Source organism: Chaetura pelagica, unplaced genomic scaffold, assembly GCF_000747805.2.
Source record: "Chaetura pelagica isolate M959 unplaced genomic scaffold, ChaPel_1.0 scaffold269, whole genome shotgun sequence".
Lineage (NCBI taxonomy): Eukaryota > Metazoa > Chordata > Aves > Apodiformes > Apodidae > Chaetura > Chaetura pelagica.
Window position 1 is genome coordinate 755,943 of NW_009954705.1, and position 24,405 is coordinate 780,347.

General features: G+C 36.7%; 1 protein-coding gene across 1 annotated transcript in view; it reads right to left on the bottom strand.

Moving 5' to 3' along the window:
* Positions 1-3,066: 3,066 nt before the first annotated feature.
* USP12 (ubiquitin specific peptidase 12) overlaps positions 3,067-24,405 on the bottom strand; it is a 34,563-nt gene continuing 13,224 nt past the window's right edge. The window contains 7 exon segments of the mRNA XM_010005649.1: positions 3,067-3,721; positions 5,804-5,882; positions 8,320-8,517; positions 10,973-11,056; positions 11,272-11,348; positions 17,985-18,211; positions 21,602-21,815. Of these exon segments, the coding sequence (XP_010003951.1) occupies positions 3,620-3,721; positions 5,804-5,882; positions 8,320-8,517; positions 10,973-11,056; positions 11,272-11,348; positions 17,985-18,211; positions 21,602-21,815 (981 nt within the window). The 3' untranslated portion in view covers positions 3,067-3,619.

Consider the following 24,405-nt stretch of genomic DNA (forward strand, 5'->3'; position numbering starts at 1 on the left):
GTTCAGACATGTACCTGAACACCTAGAAGTCACTATTTTCATGCAGTGAAGGGCTATTGACGTGGGCAATGCAGCTGCAAATATGGCAGGGTATAAACTGGTTGTAAAACCCTAAGTATATGTATTCATTACAAACAGTAACATATACTGCAAGAGAATGACTTGATACCAAATCACACACGGATATTGTAACCAGCTGTACCTTTTTTTTTTCTGACACTGGACTCCTGTCCAGTCTCTCTCTGATGTTTGAGCTGTAAACATTCCTATCTTTCTTTCCTTCCGTTTTCCCTCCCACAAGGTGGCGATCCAAGAGACCCTTGGGTAACCTGGCTGCATACTGTACAGCAAGGTACAGATTTGCTTTTAGGAAAGGCAAGAAAGAACAGTATTTCAAAACACTTCCTTCTCCTCTACCTCATAAACCAACACCTTCCCTAAAAGCTAATTCTAGGCAAGCATACCACCAAAATTATGGCTGCCACCAAACTATTTTCATACGAACACATCTATGAAGATATATATTTAAACACACTTCTCCCTCCATGGCTCAAGCCAGTTTGATTAATACAGGAAATTCCAGAGACTTTTTCAATTTGAAAACCCTGGAAGGCACAAAAGGCAGCTGACTAACCGTTCGGGCTCCACAGAGGACACAGAACTTACCTTTAGAGAACATACTTTATTTAATAGAAGTTTTTTGCTCCAATATACAAAATAGGGGACTGTAGTCCCAATTAACATTTACATAGTTACACAGCAAGTAATTTCCACCATTTACAACAACTGACAACTTTTCCACACTCCCCACTGTATTACAGCCAAGAAAAAAAAACCCTATCATGTTTTACATACCGATCAGTTATATTTTGTACTTCCCTGCCTCTTTTTTTTTTAAGTTGCAGGTTCTGATATCAGTATAATTAAGAATTTACAATTATTTCAGCTGCACTAAAAGAAAACCAAAATATATAATTTGGAATACTATCTCAAAAACCCTATACAAAATAAAAGTCAGTATCTTATAAAAATACATTGCAGGAGTAAAACCAGGGATACAACAAAAATGTTTTACGTTTTGTTAGGGTATAAAATGCTTAGCAACTAGTCTCAGCTTTTAACTACACAAAAAAAAGGAAACCAAAAAAAGGAAAAAAAGACCAAACATTTTCAATTAGCAAAAAGTAATGTGACAGTTCTTTTACAATACTGTACCTTTAGTATGCAAAGGACTTCATCCTTCTAACATGCACCATTATCCAATTGATTCACCCCTTAACCCTTTTCCCACTGAAAGCTGAAAAAAGGTTTTAAAATTATTTTAATCCTTTAAGAAAAATCCAATATTTTCTGCATCTTTCACAATATTTAAGTTTTCCTTTACAATGCTGGTAGTTAAATAATGATATATAATTTTCTATAAAAGAATCTTGCCAAACCAAGGCTTTAGAAACTTTGCATTTTACAAAAGCAATTTGTTACAGCATGACAGTTGCTAAATAGCCCAATTCACTTTGTGACCCTGTTAAAGATTTGTTCAACTGAATGAATAGGTGAAGTCATTTCCTGAGCTAAAAGATACAGGTAAGTAAATAGTCAGTTATAGCAGCAGACAGGAGACATTCATTTAAAAAGTTGTAACAGTATCAATAAAATAACTTTAGAAAATTACAGTAACATAAGAATCACTAGCTGAAGAGAGAGTGATAAGGACATTAAAGACCTGATTGCCATTATCTGGAATGCACATCCCATGACTTTCCAGAAATTACATTCAGCTACTGTCAAACAACAAACTGTTAAGTGAAAGAATGTCAAATCACAATAGTTCACATTTCTCACAGATCAGGTGTTTTGTCAAGATTCAATTCTTAATGCTGTTTCACAAATGTAAAGCAAGGTAAACTGCTTAGTTTCAGAAACTGTCATCCTACAGGACTTAAGTATTATTATTTTAAAGGAATGTAGTATTTTGGTCTCATGAAATTCTGAGCCTGTTTCTTTTTATTACTCACACATAACTGATACTTGAGACCTTGAGTGATTTTTAAGATAGTTACCCATGCCACAGAAGTCGATCCATATTTAAAAGAGTAAATAATATTTTGAAAATGGTTTATTTTGCTCCAAACCATTCTAATGTGCTTAGAGTATAAAACAATAACAAATTATTAAAGAACTAGAAAGACGAGTATACCACCACTGCACCATCAGTTTCTTATGATACACATTCCTAAAGTCTTCTATGTAATAGTTTGATGACTGGAACATCTCCCTTATGAGGAAAGGCTAAGGGAGCTGGGTCTCTTTAGCTTGGAGAAAAGGAGACTGAGGGGTTACCTCATCAGTGTTTACAAATATGTAAAGGGTGAGTGTCAGGAAGATGGAGTTAAGCTTTTTTCAGTGATGTCCAGTGATAGGATGCAAATTGGAGCATAGGAGGTTCAAGGTGAACATCAGAATTATTTTTTTTTACTGTAAGAGTGACAGAGCACTGGAACAGGCTGCCCAGGGAGGTTGTGGAGTCTCCTTCACTGGAGACATTCAAAACCCACCTGGATGCGTTCCTGTGTGATGTGCTCTAGGAGACCCTGCTCTGGCAGGGGGGTTGGACTAGATGATCTTTCGAAGTCCCTTCCAACCCCTAAGATTCTGTGATTCTATGATTTTATTTTTATTCATTAATAGAAAGAGGATATTCTAATATAATTAAAGTACCTCATTTAGATACCAGTTCCTCCAGAAGGAAATCTCTCTTCTGTGTTATTAATTTTTTACAGACATTGTAGGCATTGTTTTTAGAATTTGTTTGCTCTTGTGTAACATTTAAACATAACTTTTAATTCAAATTAATATATAAAATTTCCAATACTTGTTAGAATAAAGGACAATACACAAGATCCTAAGTTACAATAATTTATAAATAAAAATAAACTATTACAAACCAAATCCTTCCCCATACGGAGATTAAAATCTTTATTGATTGTTCCCGATCATATATTATAAATAACTTAAGCTTCTTCAGAGAAGCAAAACATACTTGCCTCCCTGACACCCGTTTGTATCTTCAGTTAAACTACTACCATCAAGAAGGCAATTGTGTTGGGCCCAGCTATATCTTCTTGCTTACAGGTTAAAAACCTCCCAACCTCATTCTTTTAAACTTAAGCACAGGAAACTAAGTTCACAGAGAGTCCTTTACATTTTACGCACAAAGTCTGTATAAAATACAGTTTTCTAATGCTCCTACTGCACCAATCTGGCAGTGCAGTTCAAACTCAATTCAAATTCCACTGAAGTCCATGAAAGGTTCTCCAGTGACCTTAATGGGCTTTGAATTAGGACCATAGAGTATTACCTAACAGAAAGCTCCTGCAAGAGTGGCTGGTATCTCTCTTTTTGCTTATGGGGTGCAGTGGAGATGTGTAGTCAGCATGATACCTGAGCAAATAAAATCCAAATGATACAAAGGTTTTAAGAATCCCAAACGCTTTCCTTAGTTGTGTGCAAACTCTGCTACTGCCCATGGAGCTCCCTGCCTTCCTTTTTTTCAGTGCTTGCTCCATTCCAAGTTAGAAAGACGTGAGGCATAACCACCTCCCTTCGCTACAGTTCCTCCTCAATCCCGAGACTGATAGAAGAGGATGTAACCAGACTCTGAGTTCTTTGAGATGTCTGATGTTAACCCGTAGAATTCTTCAATAGCTTGTGCATCAATTTTCTGTGTGTAAAAACCCAAATATTTAAATTAATAATATCTCCCATAACATATGCATGGCATTCAGTTTCATTCTAAAAACTACTGTAGAACAAAAATAACTTTAACGTAATTACATAAAGTAATAAAATCCAAATAAAATTTTAAACTCGTTTTGTTTCATTTTCCCCTCTGCCACCAACTGCACATAGGGCAGTGGATACATACAATTCACATAGACATTTTATTAAGTGAACCTACTATGAATGCAACCTAATACGCAGTGCTCATACAGGTAAGTTTTAAAAACAACAATATCCCATTGAGACTATTCAATATGAAGAATGTCAGTACAGACTATCCTTTCTAAATCTAAGCAGTGTAACCCAATCAAGCACAGAGGAGAACAAGGAGAGGGCTGAGAGAGAAGGCTAACCTCCTCTCCTGTTTTTACACAGAATGTTTGCCTGTGACCCTGTAAGCTTGTAAAGCCTCTATAACCCAGATTTGTGGAAAGATGCAAAACTTCTGCTAAGAAAATGAAAAGAATATTGTCTAGTTTTCATTGTCATCATTTTCACCTACAAAAGAAACTGAAAACAATCTCTTGCCACATGTTTAATCAAGGGCAATTACACTACAAACAGCAAAGAGGTGAAAAGATACATTTTTCTTCACTTGGGCAGGTTTTACTCCACCTCAATCCCATCATTTGTAACAAAATCTCTCTCAGCAAGGAGTGAGCCATTCCAAATTGATGAACCATGAGCCTAAATATCAATGAAATGTTTTAGATCTAAGAATAAGGAAGATTCCTTCGTCCTCTCTTCCTTTTTAGAAGTGTCAGGAAAAAAACAAACAAACCCAAACATTAATGCCAGGTGTTACTATTTTGTAACTGGACAGATTGCCCTTGATGTTTGTGAAATGCTACAAGATCTACTACAGTGCTGGCTGTTTTTCCTGGAGGAAAGTCAACTTTTGACCTTATTGGGACATTTCCATTTACTGTGTGTCTTGTTAAGGCACAGAGGCAATCCTTCTACTTTCCCAACCATTCTGCGTATTTCCATGTTGGCCATTTCCTGTGTGAAAAACTGTCCATCATGTGGCTTGGAGAGAAGACCTCTTTAATACCCTTGACTCAGCTGGCCAATTAACAATGGAAGTCCAACACCTGTTTCACTAAATTTTCTTCTTTTAAATGATGCAGTTCTTGTGCATTGTAAGAAAAACATGAAGTATTCATTTTATAGCTTTAAGTAATTCAAATAAAGTCAGGGAAAAGACTTGGACAGCACAATCATACTTCTGGTCATGCGCAAGAATAGACAAGGGGGGAAAAAGGAAGATGACAGAACCAAAAAACCTGAGATGATGTAAGGACAACACCAGTCTCTGCTCTTTCTCTCAATTAAGAATAAAATGTAACTGACGAAACAGAAAGATGACAAAGTCAAAACAGGTGAATAGAATTCTGCTGTTCCAGGAAATTAGTTAGAAACCTATTTTTTAAGAAAGAGTAAGAACTGGAAGTATGGCTAATATTAGCAAGAATACCAGTGGAGGCAAAAGGCTCCTGTTTCAGGGGCCTTTTAAGTTTTAGGGCAAAATGTCAAAACCCCGAAGTTTCTTCCTATTTTGATATTTGTTACACCTTTGTCTGAAACAACCCAGGACAGTCAATATAACAGGTTACCAGACTGATCCATTCCATGAAATCATAAACTCCTACAAAACCAGAGCAAATGGCTTGCTCCAAAAAATTGCCCTCAGAAAAAAAATGCAGTAAAATCAGTGTATCTGTATCTTCATTTGCCATGTTTCCTGGCCACAGAAATAGCTTATTAAACAAAAGGGAAGGACAGTGGCCATAAATAGAGAAGCTAATTTTTAAAAGTATAAAAACCAAAATGCAACTCAAAAGATTGAACAATCAAATTGTAAAGCACAGCTCTGCACTGACAGTTATTGCTCATTTAGAGACAAGTTGAACCCCCTATTCATTAGCACACTGGTCCTTTTCCTTTAAGTAATAATATACACAAGGGGGTGCATGTGCTCTGGTTGATACCAGAAAAAAGTCCAGGGTTATACAAAGCTTACCTCCACAATATCATCATCAAAAAGCAACCAAAAATCATGACTCTTCACTATTGCAATATAATGTCCTCTGTTGGGGCCACTGTAAAATAAAATTAGGAAAAACCACAGAAAATAACACACATGTATGTACAAATGTATTTCATGAATAATTTTTTTCTTGTAGAAAAGCAGTACTTAAAGAATAATTAAAACAGCTACCAGTACAATTTCTATTAGAAAGTTGGCTTTCTTTTTCCCCATCCACTTACATCAGCTCTATGATGTCTTACTTATCTTTACATTTAATATTGTGCTAAAAAAAGGATTAAAATTTCACACAAGGAATAAGGACCACAGGCATTGAAAATATAAATGAAATTTAAAAAAAGAGAGAAGTGAAATCAAGAAAACATTCTGAGGTTTTATAGGGACTGAACAGATACCAAACTATTGCTTATCTTCAGATAGAAAAAGTTTTGCTGTTCATCTACAGTCTCAATCAGGAATATCTCTATCTGGTCCACCATAAACAAAACTGGATTAAACTGGCAGTTTAGGAGCCTCAAGAATCCTCACAGCAATGACAAGGGTCTCCAATTAAACTGAAACTTATAATGCACAGCTGCAGTTTATGGCAGAGAAGAAATTTCACCACAACTAAGACAGAAAAACCACAAAACTTTTAAAGTGTCCTATTTCTAATCAGATTTCAGAAAAACAAATAATACATTTTCTGAAACAGCTGAACCTTAAAAACTGTATGTGAACAACTAGGTAAAGTAGTCCTGGAATGGTCTTAACTGGCTAAAAGCACATTTTTTATGTCTAGATCAGGGAGGGAAGGTTGCCACCTGTGAGGGGCATGTCTGTGCCCCAAATTATATTACCCAGTGACAACAGAGCTTATCACTCTCCACAGCTCTGAGAATGGGTAAGTTTCCAAGACTGCAGCTTGAATGAAGAAGAAAAAAATGGTCAGAACTGGACAGAATGGTCAGAAATAGACTGGTTATGTTTCCATAAAATACATAATGAGGGTGTCCCAGAAGACTATGGCACAAAGGCTTATTTCCCAAAACTGTCCTGACTAAGCTGAGATCTAGCCATCTACTTCTTGGCCTATTAAGGGAGGAATGGGGGTGGAACAAAGGGCAGTAACTGGCAACCAGAGGTCAAGTCTGACATTTGAGGGACTTCAGAAAGTTGGAAGAATGGGCTGGTAAGAAACTCATGAGATTTTAACAAGTATGAATGCAAAGTCTTGTGTGACACTAACTCCAAACAACAACACCAGCTGCAGACCAGCTGTCTGCAGGGCCCAGGAAGCTGACAAGATGAGCTGTTAGGAGGCAGCGCATCATTTTGGTGACAGGGCTGAGTGTATGTGGGGCTGCACTGCAAGAGCAGAGCCAGCAGTGAAGTGATAATCCCCACCACTCACCAACTGGGTCCCAGAACTGGTCATGGAATCCCAGACATGACTTTGTCTGTTTAAGGAAAAGACTGATAAACTGGGGGAAGTCCAGTGGCAGGCCACTACATTTGTGAAAGGGTTAGAGTACCAAAAGGATGAAGAGAGGCTGAGGGAGCTGGCTTTTTTCAGCCTGGAAAAGACTAAATGAGGAAACCAATTGCTGTCTTTCACTACCCAAAAAGGAAGAGTTTTAAAGAAATCAGAACTGGGCTCTTCATAGAATTGCACAGAGAAAGGACAATAAGCAGTGGTCACAAAGTGCAGCAAGGGAAATTCTGACTGGATATAAGGAAAAAAAACAAACTAAACCACAACAACAAAAAAAAAAGAGAACATCGCTGGACTGAAACTAATGGCTGAAAGAGGCAGTGAAATCAGCATTCCTAGTTAAGAAACTGAGCACAGTGCAACCTAATCTAATGTCAAAGCTAGTGTTGCTTTGAGCTCTGAAGTAGTTGACATCACAATGTAAATTATTCTAGGATTCTAGATGTTTAATTAGTATTTTACACTTCAAGTCTTTTATCTATACAATCCGCTGTTTGTACAGCAGCCCTGATTTTAAGATATGAAACTATAAAAACATTTGTTGAATATAGCAAAATTACATACAAATTTAATAGTCATACTTTGGAAGCAAGGAAACAATGTAATTGCATATATATCAGAAAATGTTGCTCAAGCCTCAAAAAAAGCCCACGCTAAAGGAGACGCTTTACAAAGAAATCTATTCTATCATGCTTCCCTTCCTAAGACACTTTTTTATCATCTCTAAATATTATTAGTTATATGATATTGCATGGTTCATGTTTTTTTATAAATATAGTTATGTTCATACAAAGATCCATCATATGAAATACACTGTCACTATTTTCCACAAATAACTATCATGGCAAAAGCCATATGTTCATTAGGATTGGTATCATCTCCCTGCAATGCTTACTTTCCTAAGAAACTATCCTTTTAAGAGATCTTTATATGCAATTACAATTATTCGATACTGCATGTTTTGGCTTTTAAACATAGTAACTTATCAGCCCCTTGTGCAAAACAGAGTTATTACCTTCCACAATGAACTACCACAGCAACAAGGTCATACATTCTGTCAGGATTGGTGGCATCTCCTGAGGTGTTAAATAAACGCAGCTCTAGAGGAAAAACTACTCTATAAGAGAGTTTTGTGTATCGATGCAGCTGATCCATGTATTTAAATCTTTTCAAATGGAGAGCTAGAATCATAGGCAGCTTTTTTACTTTCATCCTAAAAGAAAAACAAACAAACAACAAACCAACAGTATTTCCAATATCCAGCCAAAACATTCAGTTGATATCAACAAACAGGAAAGCTGTCTTACTGAAGTCTTAAAAAAATAGTTTGTGAGCATTAAAAGAAGCTCAAATAATCAGCCATTTAACAAATATTGAACACAAATACTATGTTGCTAAACTAAAGGTGTATTTTAACATTTGAGTGAATTGCAAACGCATTAAAAAAAATAAGCTATAATATATAATAAGAAGAACAGCCATGATGAACCCACATAATAATTTAGCCACGACTGTGTAGCACAGAATTTAACTTTTAAACAGCTCTTCCCATAGCTTTCTTGAGCTCCCAAAGGAAACCTCAGATCCCACCTGGCATACTGTGGAGGCTTTGCAACACAGTTCCTCCAGAGATCCTGTCCAGCTGAATTTCTCAGTAACCTCGCGAACTCAAACAGGCTTTTTAAAATAATCTTTTTTACACCACTTTGTTACATATGTATTACTTCAAGTTTTCCAACCAAGCCATTCATTTAACACTGCCAAGGGACACAGATACCTCACTGCACACCTTACCTCCTGCTGCCCAAACAAGATAATGCTGTGCTCCAGCACAATGATTTTGCAGAAACGTTGCAGCGTTATTTTATGGCAGTCAAAGTGATAATCCAGTTTCACCCAGGGCTCACTGGCCCCTTTCCCTAATGCGAGGTATTGAGATGTCTCATCAGTGCCTACAAACCCTCAGCACAGCCACAGCTGGCCTGGCAGCAAACCACTCTCTGGGCAGTAATTTGCCCATACTAACAGAGCAACCCAGAGAGAGCACTCTGCTTGTTGGTCAAGCTAATTGCCTGAGATCAACTCTGTGCTGATTTTTTCAAACTGCCTTCAGCTCCAGAAAGCAGCTCAAAAGTCTCAACAACACAGTCAGGTTTCAGAAATGCCTACTAAGGCTGTATTTTCAGAGTGCCAGGAAATGTTTGTACAAGACAATCCTTTTCCAAAAGATAAGAGGCTGGGGATAAAATCCTTGAAAACTCATCTTCCTTCTCTTTTTCTCATTAAACTTAGACTGACAGCAAACTGTAGGAAATCCTGCTAGACTCAAATTTTCCCCGTGGCTGGTAAGGGAACTAGGAAATGAAACAAGCTAGAGAAGAGCAGAAAGATATAAGAAACAACTATTTTTAGGGAGTTTCGTTTTTATTATATTACTGAGATATGGATATAATTTCTGCCCTATTTCTGTTTTCAAAATAAAAGTCCTCCTCTTCTAATGCAACTGTATTTGATAATAGGAGCTCTTTCACTGGGAAAGAAATTCAGCATACCACCTCTGCTAGCTGAGTAGACACTATCACAGATAAGCTCCATGTTACAGGCATAGAAGAAAATTCTGACCATAGTGTAACTGAACTTAAGCCCAACATGAAAAGCAAAACATAAACAACAAAATCTGTGTTTTGCCAATAGGGCAGTGCCTACAGCACAGGTTTATGAAAACACAGCTTATATTGGTCAGGGATCACATTACCTCTCACACAGAGAAGGAGCTAAGGCAACAGAAAACAACAGGACAGACTTGGCTTCATAACCCTCTAATACACACCAATTAGTAAGCTTAGGCAACATGTGATGGCAGACTTTGCAGATGAGAATGCCAAAAGCCATGTGCTGAATCTATGATAAACCAAATAAACACAATCAGTAGTATAACCAGTAGAGCATGTTAGTGTTCTCATCCCTTCAACGCTTCTATAAGCAGCCAAATACTTTCTCAGATAATAAATACCACACAGTATGCAAAACCAGAGTTGGTTTTGGGTTTTTTTTAAAGATGTAAACAAGACTAGAAGACTTATAAAGCAGATGAGAGTTTTTACACAAAGTGAACTTCAGGCTTCCACAAAGCTTCTGGTACTTTTCAGGAGCGCTGTCAAGCAGAAGTTTTGCACAACTAATTATGCACTACTAAGAAATCAGACACTCAGTTAACAAAAAAAGTTAAAAGCCTCCTTCTGACTGAATCAGAAATAAAGTGCTATCAAACTGATTCTTACAGGAACCAGAAATATTATTTCATTATCAAGACAAAATCAGTGACTTTTCAGCATTACCCATAATCTTTGATTAGTCACTGTAACTTTGTTTTAACCCATCTTTTTAACTTTTTTTTTTGTCTTAACACCATTCTCCTTCTTGTTTGTAAAATAATGATCAAATGATCCCAAAATGTTTTGCATGGATTCTCTTTACTCATGGATATAGGTTCACTGAATTCAAGCAAGAGGAGGAATGCAACAAAATTACTCTTAAGTGAAAGAAAAGTGAGAAAAACTATGGGAAAAAGGAAGTTCTCTCCCTGCCTCATAGGCACACACAAGGACATACACAAGCATTTTCATTAAATGTATGGGTTATTTTTTCCCTTCCTGAGCCTGTTGTACCTTTTATGTGCTTCTTGCTTACTGCGACATTCTTCACAGTAATACTTGTATTCACTGCAAAGAGTTTCTGTATTGCTGAAACCCCTGAATAAAAAAAAAAAAAGACAAAAGATAAATGCTATAGATACAAGTTTCTTACCTGAAATACACATATAAACATGTACAATATAAACAGAATTTCATACTCTTAAGTCTACATAAGCTAAAATTTCCTAAGCTTGTGAGCTTTTAATTTTAATTCCTGCTTTTTAGGTAACAGGTGAAACACAAAGTATGAAAATTCATATATTTGCATTTACCTTAAACAATGAGTGATTGAAGTATTCTGCTCCACATCAACTGAAAGGTCTAAGAAGTCTTCATCTTTGCTGCTTATCTGCAGGAAAAAAAGAACCAACAGTTTATAGTTACAACTAGTTATACTATTTTGAAACACAGAATGCCAGGTTGGAAGGTACGTCAAAGATCATCTGGTTCAGCCTTTCTAGATAGAAACACAGTCTAGATATGATAGCCCACCACCCTGTCAAGCTGAGTCTTACAAGTGTTTAGTGATGGGGAATCCATTGCTTCCTTGGGAAGATTATTCCAATGGTTCAACTCTTCTCATAGTGAAATAAATTCTTCTGATGTCTAAGTGGGATCTCCCCAGGAGTAATTCGCACCCATTAGCCCTTGTCTTTTCCATGTGACTCCTTGAAAGAAAGAGAATCTGCATCTTTTTGGTAGCCACCCTTTTAAGTACTGGAACATGGCATTAAGGTTTCCCCTAAGCTTTTTTTTCTCCAGGCTGAACAAACCCAGTTATTATTTTCCTCATAGGGCAGGCTTCCCAGTCCCTTGATCACCTTTATGGCCCTTCCCTGGACCCCCTCCAGCCAGTCCACATCTTTTTTGTATAGCAGGGACCAGAACTGAACACAATACTCCAGGTGTGGTCTGACAAGCCCTGAGCAGAGCAGGATGATGACTTCTTTATATCTGCTGGTGATGCCTTTGCTGATGCAGCTCAGCATCCTGTTGGCTTTCTTTGCTGCTGCAGCACACTGTTCACTCATGTTAAGCTTGTTATTCAACAAGATCCCCAGGTCCTTTTCCACAGAGCTACTCTTCAGCCAGGTGGATCCCAGTCTGTGCTGCACTCCTGGATTATGTTTTCCTAGGTGCAAGACCTTGCACTTGTCCCCACTGAACTTCATAAGGCTCTTGTTGGCCCACTCTTACAGCCTGTCCAGGTCTTCCTGGAGGGTGATTCTTCCTTCTGGAGTGTCTACTTCCCCACCCAACTTGGTGCGGTCTGCAAACCTCATCCAGGTGCACTTGATTCCAATGTCCAGATCACTGAAGGTGACACTAAACAGCATTGGCTAGTACCAATCCCCTGGGGGACCCTGCTTGTGACCAACTGCTAGTTTGAAAAAGAACTGTTTACGACCACCCTCTGGGTACAGCCTGTCAGCCAGCTCCCCACCCACCACGCAGTCCGCTTGTCTAGACTGTAATGCAGCAGTTTGCCTCTGTTTTTCAGTACCATTTGCTATTGACAGAAGGCATCCTTTTCCTCACTACAAACATTAAAAATTGTTATAAGTGTTCCTTCTTTTTCAGAGATTTCCTACATCTCTATTTCCAATTTTGTTCAGAAAGAGGAAGAGGGAACTGTGTACGTGACTGTGAGGGTATATAATGCCAGTTGTCATTAAGCTGTGATTTCAGCTCAACAATGTTAATGCCGAGTTCCTTCTACACAACCCTCTTTTCAAAATAATACAGTCACTGGGATTCTTCTATTTAGTGCTCTCACCTCCATTCTTCCCCTATGATTCCCTCCAGCTTAAAGCTATGTATTTGTATATCATATGTCCCTAATAAAGTACACGTATATTTTTAATCCTCTTCCTGGCTACATTCATATCCTTAAACAAGAAGCAGACAGCAAATGTGTTGGTAAATGAGAGCTTGGGACTTGGTCTGATAGAGGCAGAACAGTGCATGGCCAGAGAGCAATTAAAGTAAAAAAGAAAATCCTAGAAGCAGAGAATAAATTCCATCACAAAAATGGTGATGGACAAAATCTACAGCTGCCCTGAAAATCAGCTATAATATTTAAAGGTTTAGAAAACACCAATCTGCAATCTGAACGTTTGTCAGCTAGTGTTTCTACATTGTATTTAGAGATATCCAATGCCACTGATGAGAATGTCCTCTGACCTTTATGACTCCTAGTTACTACGGTAAATGCTTCTAGAGAAGAGGCTTGGCTGCAGTTTCTTGATTGAAAATAGGAAAAGTTAAACAGCTACATGAGCACTAGTGTTCCTTTTCAACTCAGAATAAAAACAAATTTGCAAAGTTTTCTCTGATCATCAAGATATGAAAAACATTGTTTTTAAGAGCAGCATACAGGGAGAATAAGAAAAATACAGGAGGTCAAGACAACTGCTTTTGAGAATTAATACCATTGGGCAAATAAAAAAGCTTATGAAATTAGTTTAAAGCTTCTGTTAATATCTATGAAAGCACTGGGCAAGGATTCCTCTCACTCTTCTATAGCTAATCTTTCCAAGAGTAAGTGTACATGTTCAAAAATATGTCACTATGTCAGTATAAATCTACTACATCATTTAGATCCTGAGGTGTCATGTTTATACTTTTAAAGGGATAACAGAACACATAAGGAAAAATTCCAAGATGTTTTTAGGGTGGGGGAAAAAAAATCCATCTTCATTTTCTTTGTGCAGTGCACATTTCCTGTTTCCAGGTATGTACTACAGTTTAAGTGTGTGGACAATTGTTCAAAACATCCCATTGTAAACTGCTTTTGAACTTGAATTTGTAACACTAAGAACTCTGGTGGAAATAAATTATTTTAACCTCAGGATTAATAATGGCTCAGAAAAAAAACCAACAAACAACTCTAGAAAATACTCTGTTGCTCTCTTCAGCTCTGACAGCTGGAATTAAGGAGTCATGTGATTAGTGTTATTTAGACATGCAATCCTCTCTTGGTCTAATAAAAGAAAACGCAATGAAACAGTAAAGATTCCATAGGCAGCTTTATCCCATAGAGAAGCTGTGGGAGGAGATGGAGAAGAGGAAACAGAGATGTTGTACTTGGTTAAAAAGGTGATCAGTACAGAAATTAGCAGTCTGCAAAAGGATTTCTTCCATTCTTGGTGGTAAAGCTGCCTTAAATAACCTCTCTCGGGTTAGCCAGTCCATTGTGCACCTGGGATCATGAGGAATAATTTTTATTGAAAGAATAGCCAAATGAATTTTTTCCATCTATGTTGATAATTTAGAAATTGCTACCCTTAATTTGTAACATTTTTAATCATTAGTATTTGAGCAGTACCTTTTTTTTTTCCAGTATTAACTCATACATTTTTAAGAAAATAAAAAATTATTTTAAAAGTCACCATCCACTCCAACCAGGCTGTACTGGTTCTGTTTCAAATAAACATCACTAAGTTCCTTAGACTGAAGTCACCAGTGCTATTTATTTCACTCATCTATAGGATTAAAAAAAGATTGACATGGTCAAAAACTTCATCATTTCCAGAATCAAGCCCTTCAAAAAGCCACCTGAGTGCTCCTAATACTTAAGAGTGGATGGTGACTTTTAAAATAATTTTGCATTATATTTTGCATCACATTTTGCATCTGAAAAATGGTGAAGAAGTTGGGTGTTCTGGCTAAAGGGTATTTTGGTAAGCTGTTCTCAGTGTGGTCATGATCTGCACTCACACAGCTCAGCTGTACTCCCATGACCAATGCCACACAGAGCAGAAACCTCAGAAGGCCAACATGGCATCTGTAGTTCCTTCAGTTTGGAACTTCACAAGCAATGTGAATCAGCTCACTGACAGAAAAGCTTCTTCAGCTGTAGGCTCCCATGCATGCTAAGACAGAAACTAATTTTAATTTAAGCTGAAACAAAGGATCTGATTTATCCTGGTTTTGTAAAAAAAAAAGGGGGGGGAGTAGGGCACAGTTAAGGCTTCTATAGTACTCTTGTAAGAGAGACCACTGAGATTTTCCTTTTTGCCTTTCTCAGTCCAAAGTAGAACTGAGCCAAACAATTCTATGTTTATTTGAATGCAAGAGCAAGACTATAAGCTGGAGAAAAACATTGATATGTTTGGTGCTTTTGATCCAAGACAACTTCCTGTGTTTCTTGTAGAAGTACTTAGCCATCTAAAATTTAATTTTAAACAAGTCAATTATATTGTTTTTTGGTTTCCTGTTATTCTTTCCTTAAATTGTGAGGGAAGCCTGTAAAACAAATTAATTTCTAGATTGTTTTTATCTAACCACAAAAAACTGTAATATTTAGTTCATCATACTACCTCAATCAAGGAAGGGGGAAAGCATGATAACAAGAAATCACATTGAAAGCATGTAGACAACTTACAATCTATTTTGTAACTTATGTATTTCATAGTGTGATTTGATCCACAACATAAGTCTTTGTTAAAGAATCATATCTGTGTCCTTTATATTTCACTGTCCATACCTAAACTGAGGATAAATCTTGAGTCAGTTAATTTTTCATCAATGAGCCAAAAGCGTCTTGCTAAGAAGCTCTTTTCTATAATTAGGACAACTGAAATTAGAATAAAATCTTGCCATGCTGATTTTAGGAACTTTGACTAGGTTCAGTCAGTTAGAAGACGACCATTCTTACATAGAGCAAAGATATATTATGCTTTATATTTAACTATGTGTTAAATTCAAAATTTAAATAAAAAAATATACTAAGGTTACTGTCTTGTCACCAAGAAGCACTAATTCATCCTCTATTGCTGTCTCCTACATGAGCTATATCCAAGTACTCTTGACACTTTAAGTTATCATTCTAAACACAGAAAGCTTCCAATAACCATTAAAACAATCAGATATGATGGTTATATTTGAAAATAAGACACTATTCACAGTAATATTACCAAAAGCCCATTTTCAGGTCACTGTACTTTAATTAAACACAAGCTGATATATAGAAGAGACAGATGCTGATAAAATAGCTTCCAGATTATCAGGGCTTGGAAAACAAAGCCCCTAATATACTAGAACAAGTGTATTATAACACTGAATTTAAAATTCAACTGACCAAGGAGGCCCAGTGACAAACAGACACAGCATATCCTGTTAAGCAACAGCTAACTGAGCAATATTACGAATACTCTGAAAATTGTGACAGGCTAAATAACTAATAAAATACGCTGGCAAAGAGCTTATCAGTATTTTAAAATTGCATTAAGGACTATACCTAGATTAAAATGTGGATAGTGGTGATTCATTATGTCATCGTGAGGACAGGTAACAAAATCAGTCATGTTAAGAAACTAAGATAAACTCATAATAAATGCCAGAAATAAAAGAGAAGCAATTCAAAGTTGCCATGAAAGTTATTAGGGAGAGGAAATCTATCAGAAAAGTAAACAATCAGCACCTGAATTACTCAAAGTGCCATGATTTACTGAAGTGTTCAGTTGAATTACACAAGACATTAGGAAGCTATTTTCTTTGAAATAAAAGAGAGGTGGGTATTTCTAGAAGATCAATAAATTTCTTATTTATACTAATTTTATTTATTATTTTTTACTATTTTTATTTCAATGTTTTGAGATGTGAAATATATAGATTTAACCTGATTAATTTCTCATCTCCAACATCATGCTGAACCAAGCACATTATCTAATTAAGGAAAACAGGTATGAAGAGTCATAAAAAAAATCAGTAATTTAGCTTTTTACAGTATCTAAGGTACAGACTATGACAAAGTTACTGTAATTTTCAAATTGTGCTGCTGCTTCTCTTTCTCAAGTAAGTAAAATTCAATTAAAAATTCTTAAGAAATATTTCCTTTCTCTTATTGTAGAAATATTCTTAAGGAATTTTTTGTATAGCTCATTCAAAGGAGTTTCTTTCTCAGGGTCTAGTATTAGAATAATTTCTGCAGACAGACATTTAGGAGAGGAACACTTTTCCTGCTGTCCTGCTGTAGTGGTCAGGGAGAATAAAAAACCAGAGGACAGAACTGCTCCCTATTACCCCCCACCTGCCCTCCCAGGGGAAGATAAAAGGGGAATAAGGAAGAGAGACTTAAGGGATGGAAACTGAAACTGGAACAAATTTACTGTAACACAGAAAAGGGAGTAACGTGGGGGGAAGAATGGATACAGAAACTTATATAGATATGTACAAAACTGATGTCCATGATGGCAGTAGTAGGTGGCTTCAGGAGAGGGGCCCACAGCTCCCAACAGCACCCAAAGGAGTTGTTGGATTCTGGAGAGCATGTGGTGAGTTGAAGAACCTCTGAGCAGCAGCAGCAGCGAAGAAGACGCTCAGGAAAAAGTGGGCAAAGCTTCTGATTCTCCCGGCTTTTATAGGGTATGGCAGGAAGTGGGAGGGAATACTGACCCCTCTCTGTTCCAACCCTCCCAGGTGCTTCACAGTCCCAAAGACCCTCTCCTTAGTTCCTCTTACAGGTGTCAACAACCTGCTGGGGCCAGTTAAACCATAACACCTGCATATTAAGTTACATTCTTTTGGAATTCCAGTCTCCTGCCTCAGTGCCAAAAGCCAAACGTAGTATCTTGATTTCAGTGACTCTAAATCTAAAAATTAGAAATTGGTGGAAATTGATTCAAAACACTTATTTATAGAATGTATCACTAAGCATGACATTACAGTATGAAGACATTCAAGTAGCAGGGTTCATTGCTCTCAGAATTTTCTAATCTAAATTTTGAAGTTGATTATGATCACACCAACAAAAACTCAATTGGGCATTTACTGAACAAAAGCCTTTTCCTACAACTCATGCATCAGCTGCTGAAATTTTCTTCTTAAGAAAAAAAACCCCAAAAACAAATGTTCACATGAACATAATATTTTTAAAGAAAGAAACTAATTTAGCATGTTAGTCTGTTGAGATATATTCATCATACAACATGAAGTTCTGAAATGTGGAAGAATACATTTTACGAAGTATGTACAGACTTACAGTTTCACATGTAAGACATCTGGTTTCATTAGTTAATGTTCCCTGAAAGATTTCATGAACCCAGGTTGGGTCTGGTGGGCTGTTATTTTCATTGTCGATGTTGCCATTAGGTAGACGACCATTTTGTTTCTCTTGTTTTCTTTCTTCTTGCAAGATATCCGCAACTGTATTTAATAGATAGTTTAAGAACTCATGTGCATCCTGCTGCATGTAGTTATCAAAAAGCTCTACAAGATAAAACAGAAGATTTTATTAACCAGTTAGTGTTATTAAAAAAATCCCACAACTTCTTTTAAATAAGTTGAATTTCAAAATAGTCTTAATTTCTCCTCTTGAATCATTCATGACAATAAAACACCTACCTAAAACGTGTACTTCATAAACTAAGCCAAAATATAGGGTGTGGGAAGAGGAGAGGGCAAGTCAGCTTACATTCACAGAAATCTCTCAGCTGATCAGAGTTAACAGAAGAGTGACCCATTCATTCTGCAAGAAAACTATGAACGACTCCATTAGCTAAACCTAGATGTACATATAGTGCCACCTGAAATGTTATAACTTATGCCATCCAGATGCCAGTCCACAATGATTTGGATCTCGTACAGGGGCTATGCTATTTCTGACAAGCTTAGGTCAATGTCTTGGGTAACATAGGGTATCTCAAATGGCATTACGTGTTGACATTTTCCAGAAATAAACAGAGCACGAATGACAGGAAACATTTAATCATCTATGTGCTCTATCACAGGAAGAACATGAACAATCAATGTTTAAAACATTGCTTTATATAAGGGTTTTACGGTTTTAAGTCCACTGCTGCTCTGTCATAAGCACAGTGTCATCAATACTAGCAATGAAACTAAGAGTAAAAGACATAGATATTTTTAAACAACTATTTTCTTTCTCAAAGCTCTTTAAGTAAGCCAGTATTCATCAAAGCCATGTCAAAAGTTCTAGCCACAGCAAGAGCAAACAGGTTTCAAATTAAGACCTCAAGTAATACATTTGCACCTTTATTACTGGTTTATTACTTGTTGGATAGAAATAATGGATTTACCATGCTTCCTGCTTCCTCAATTTGTCAACATTTCTAAGCACAATAGTTCTAGGATTAATTCAGTGAAAGGAGAATAGTTTCACTGGCACATACTTGCAACATACAGCAATGATACAGATTAGAGTGTAAAGTTGAACTCTCTTTCTTACAAATCTACTCTCTTGTTTACGGTCAAATGGGTACTCCCCAAAAAATATGGTTTAGATGTACAGCCTGGGATATCAACCTGCTGCTACAAATCCTTACATTAGGAATGAACTAAGGAAACCATAAAGGCATTGAGTAAGGTTTAGTAATAGTTTCATGTTCTCTCTCTGGCCAGGAATTGTTATGAGGAAATTTACCTGCCAATTATAAAGCATTCTATATCACATAAGTCTTTTAATCTGCCATTACTTCAATTAATGATAGCTTGCAATATGCTTCTAGTACAAGAATATATTAATAGACTGGCCTTCAGCAGAGGGACGGTTCCCAGGACTGGAAAGGTGAATGAAAAAGATACTCGGTGAAACTTTAGCTTTGAAGTGCAAAACAACACTACACAGAAGCTTTACAACAACATCCTGGAGCAAACTTCACATAGAAAAAAGTTATTAGCAAAGAAAGGATAACTTGATGCTAATCTAGATCGTTTGAAGAGGTTAACTAGTGCAATAGGTCAGCCAAGAGTACGAACTAAGTAGATTATTTAATGAACTACTACATTATTTTTGAGAAGCAAAAGTAAGTTCAATTCTGAATCTAGCCAACTGTAAGGTCTTTATTTAATCAAGTCAAGGCAGAACAAGAGCTACAAACCTCTTGAGGTAAAATAAAACACTTCAGAGATTCTTCACATTGTTACATTACAAACCTCTCAGGGCTATATGCTCAGTCAGTAAAACAGCATTAAGTACAACAGAATGAAAACTACATGTTGTTCATTTTATAATTAGAAGAAATGTAAGGAAACATAACAGTATACCTTCAGCTGACTTCAAGCCAGTAGCTACTTCCCTGCCAGATAAGCTTTAAGGTCATTAATACATGTATGTTGCAAAAAACCTATTGAATAGCAGAATTGTAGTCTGGAATACATTAAGATTATGTTCTCAGTCATCACCCTGGTAAGTTTTGATACTGACTAGAGCAGAATCTAGACTGGTGTTGCATACCTACCTGATTCTTTAAATATTCTTTAAGGCTCAAAATTATATACCTTTACAATAGGCACTTAATAGCATATATAATGTCTATGTAATAACTGCCTGACGATTTAGCAATTTATTTGTACAAAAGGTGAGATTATCATCATTTAAACAAGACCCCAAAAGCCAACAAGCTCAAGTTTCACATCTGATTTCTCTATTGAAAATTTTCCAATTGCCATCTCCTGCTTAGAATGTTCGTGCCATGACATACTTCAGCATTAAAAAGAACACTTTTAGAAGAACTTAAAGGCTGCTGTCATCTGCCTTCTTCTCTCCATTTGAACCATTTTCCGTATTTGTCCTAGTCAACATTAATTGACATAATGAACTATTTCTGTAAATGCATCAGCATATAAGCGTGCTTATCCAAGTACATTTACTGAAGAACTGAATATCAGTTTTCTATTCTGCATATGAAGTGACTACACACTACCTCAGAGCTTTTTTAAAAAAATGTTATTACAACTCATGGCGTGCCTTTGCTGGAGAGGTCACTTCAAATTAGGAATGTCATTACAGTATCTTAGTTTCTGTTTTTACTACAGAGGTGGACATAATAATATTTAAACACTGTTTTAGTCTTGGAGAGATTACAACAGTATGAACATGTCTATTGCAGCAGTGTTAATTATGGTACCTCACACAGTTTATTTAAATCTAGGGATTATTTTTTAGAAAATTTTACGTTATGTTTTTATAGAATTGTATCCAAATTGAGTGGCAGATTACAATATTTCATTTATATTTTACCATCAAACCATCTTCTAAAACGTTTTGACCAATCAGCTCTGCAGACAAGAAACAGGAAATATTAAAAATCCCTGGAAATCTCTTGAAATTTAGGATATTACACTTAAAAAATTAGCCAAAACTACTAAATTATTTTAAAATTCATTAATCCTTTAAAAACTAGGTCAAGATAAGTATTGCATAAATTCTAAACTAATTTTAAAATTTCTGAGTTTTCAAGCTAGAATCCTGCAGGCAAGTCTTAATGTCTTTTCCACACACTCAGTTTGGGAGACCGAGTTTGCATTCAAAGAATAATGTTTTCTTAAACACAGACCAAAAGCTTTACAGTGAATTTTGATTACAAAAATACAATTTATAGAGAGGCAAAATTAGCAAGCACTTCCATAAGCAGCCACTGACAATATACTCGGTTCTACATGAAGAGTGAGAGAGACAAGGATTCTTTCTCAAAACGGCACCAGGGTTACACCCTCATTCTAGGGCCACCTCTTTATACTGCAGGACCAAGAACACTTTCCATGTTTAACAAATATGTGGCTATTCCACTATGTCACCTTCAGAATTAAATCATAATTGCTATGATTACTACACAAGAAGGAGGAAAAAAAAGTTACCATTTTCTTTTCGTAATCTTGTTATAAATTTCTTGGGAGGTATTACTCCAACTTTTTTCTTCTGGGTGGCTATACTATGGAAGAGATCAGCTAAGCACGTAAGGAGATTCTCTTTTTTCCTTGGTTGACTCTTGTATGCTAGGACTTTGTCTCGAAATGGTCGACAAAAATAAAGTGCCTGAAGAACTGAATTGCAGTAGCATGTATTTCCAAACTGTAAAATAAGAGAAATGCTTATTAGTTTACATTGTATTGTTGTAGTGAGGTAAAATTAAATCCAAAGTATAAGAGAATGCATAAGCAGGGGCAAATTTTCTGCATGTCATTTCCTCTTGACTTTAGGACAGTAGAGCATATTTCCAATTTGCAAAGGATTAACAAGTAAGCTGTAAGTAAGTGCAAGAAAAACCTAGGTAAATTTGAACAATAGATTACTTTGACTAATTTGTAAATTTGTAAGTAATATTTTGCATTTACTCGGGTCAAAATGTTCAACAAATACCACCAGTATAACAGCTCCCAAAATGTGCCCAGGTAAAAATATCTACCAATCTCCCACAAGTCAGCCACAACAATAAAGAACAGGCACAGCATGACCTCATACCGCAAAGAAATTCAGCTGTAAATTGAGAGCTTCTCAGACACTACAGAAATTGGTTTCTCCAAATCTTAATAGTTGTGATCAAAGTCAGAAATAACTGCTTTAACCTGTTACTACAGTTTCAGTTCGCATTTTAGGGTGACAGGCTTGGCATTCAGGAGTTCTCTTAAAACAATGAAATATGGCTTATTTAGGATTCGGAGCTAAGGCACAGGTGGTAGTTTCAACTCAAGACTAAAAGGAGAGGGATGTACACTCTGGGGTGTGTATTCTGAAGAAGGCAAGCCACTGAATTGGCACAGGGCAAGCAGAGTCAGCAAAACCAGCATCTGTAACCCACTTTGCACAGGGGCACTCCAGACGTCCCTCTTCCCCAGACTCCTTCCAGCTCTTAGGCACCTGAGTCTTGTGATCACTGTCTCCAGCTCACCCCAACACTGCACACCTCCCCATCACCTATGTGCAGGCATCATGAGCTGTCAGTGGATAGAGCCATTCTCATTTTATGCTGCCCTTCTCCAGTGAAACCTACTGTCAAACACTGAAAGTGTGAGAAAGACCTTTATAAGGCCCTCAACAAGTAATCCAACCTTTCAGCTGCAGTCATTCAACCTGCAAATTGAAGCCCGCACCTGCTACACACATTCTGTAAAATGTAAAAATAATGTTCACATTTATGCTTTATATAAACATAGTAGCATACATGGCTAGCAAATTCTCAAGACTATATTGTGGCAGGGAGACTGTTATATATAGCAACAGTGCATTTAGAGATATTTTCAGAGCAGGTTCTTTAAACAAAGAACTAAAATCTTTTATCTCTTAGGAATAGCAAGGAAGTAACTGGGTTTTGCTCACTCCTGATTAAGACAATGACAAACAAGAGAACCAATTTAATCAGAAAACTGGAAAGCAAATTGTTTTCCTTTATTTTAAATAAATGAAATATAAATAACTACATTCTAAATATCCAAGACACACTCAAATAATGAGTAAGAAGTGTATTTTTACAAAAATATATTAAGTCTTTAGCTCTCTGTTGCAAGAAAGAGGGGAAGAAAAAGAACAGTTTCCCCACACTCTCCATATTAAAAAGTGAGAAAATTACCGCCCAGTATTTTTATTACTTTAAGCTAAAGAGAATGCTTGTATTAGCTTCTTTGTGGTCCAAATCTGCACTAAAGCAGGTCAATTAACTTAAGCAGAAAACCAAGGCTTTTTTCCTCACAAGGAGCAGATGAGATCACACCGTAGTTATGACAAAACCTTTAATATTGTAAGCTAACTCTTTATGAGTTTGCAACTAGAATTAGCTATAAATGGAAAACTACATTAAAATGTTAAGAACGTTCTTAAAATTAAATTAAATGGGAAAAGTGCTAAAATTTCTACAGCAAGTGTCAAAAGATGAAAAGGCATCAAATGAGAAATTTAATAACATTTCAATTTTAAAAAGGAAGAGTCTGATGATGAATTAATTAGAATGGCAAACATACAGTGAGAGACGACCAAAATATGGTGCAAGAGAGAACTCAGAACACTCAACAAAATTCAGGAGATGAATTTATTATAAATGCATGTTAACCTACATGCCTGTGGAAAGAAAGTAAATGCAAGCAGATCAAGTTCATGAAAGGTTTTCTTCAACCTAATTCAGAGATAGGAGGCAACAGAAATTGTCTGAAAAAAGACTCCTGAGCATCAATCTTGGTCACCTAAAATGTTTAAAATAAAAAATTCCATTCCTTAGAAGATTTTAATTGTACAAGTACTAAAGAACAAGGGGGTAAAAAGGGTGGGGAGGCTTCTAGACTATGCAAATGAGGAATCTGTTACACAAATAAATGCTGGTCTTATGACCATTATTACTTTTCTTCCCATCTTTGACTCCAATACAAAAGCACACCTCTCAACTCCTCCCACCTCTACTCTGCCCTGGGGAGGCCACATCTGGAATACTGCACCCAGTTCTGGGCTCTCCAGTTCGAGACAGGGAACTACTAGAGAGTCCATCAGAGGGCAACAAACATGACTGAGGAGCATTTCCCTTATGAGGAAAGGCTGAGAGAGCTGGGACTGTTTAGCCTGGAGAAGGCTGAGGGGAGACCTTATCGATGCCTGTAAGTATCTAAAGGGTGGGTGCAAGGAGGATGGAGCCAGACTCTTTTCAGGAGCTCCCAGTGACAGGACAAGGGGCAATGGA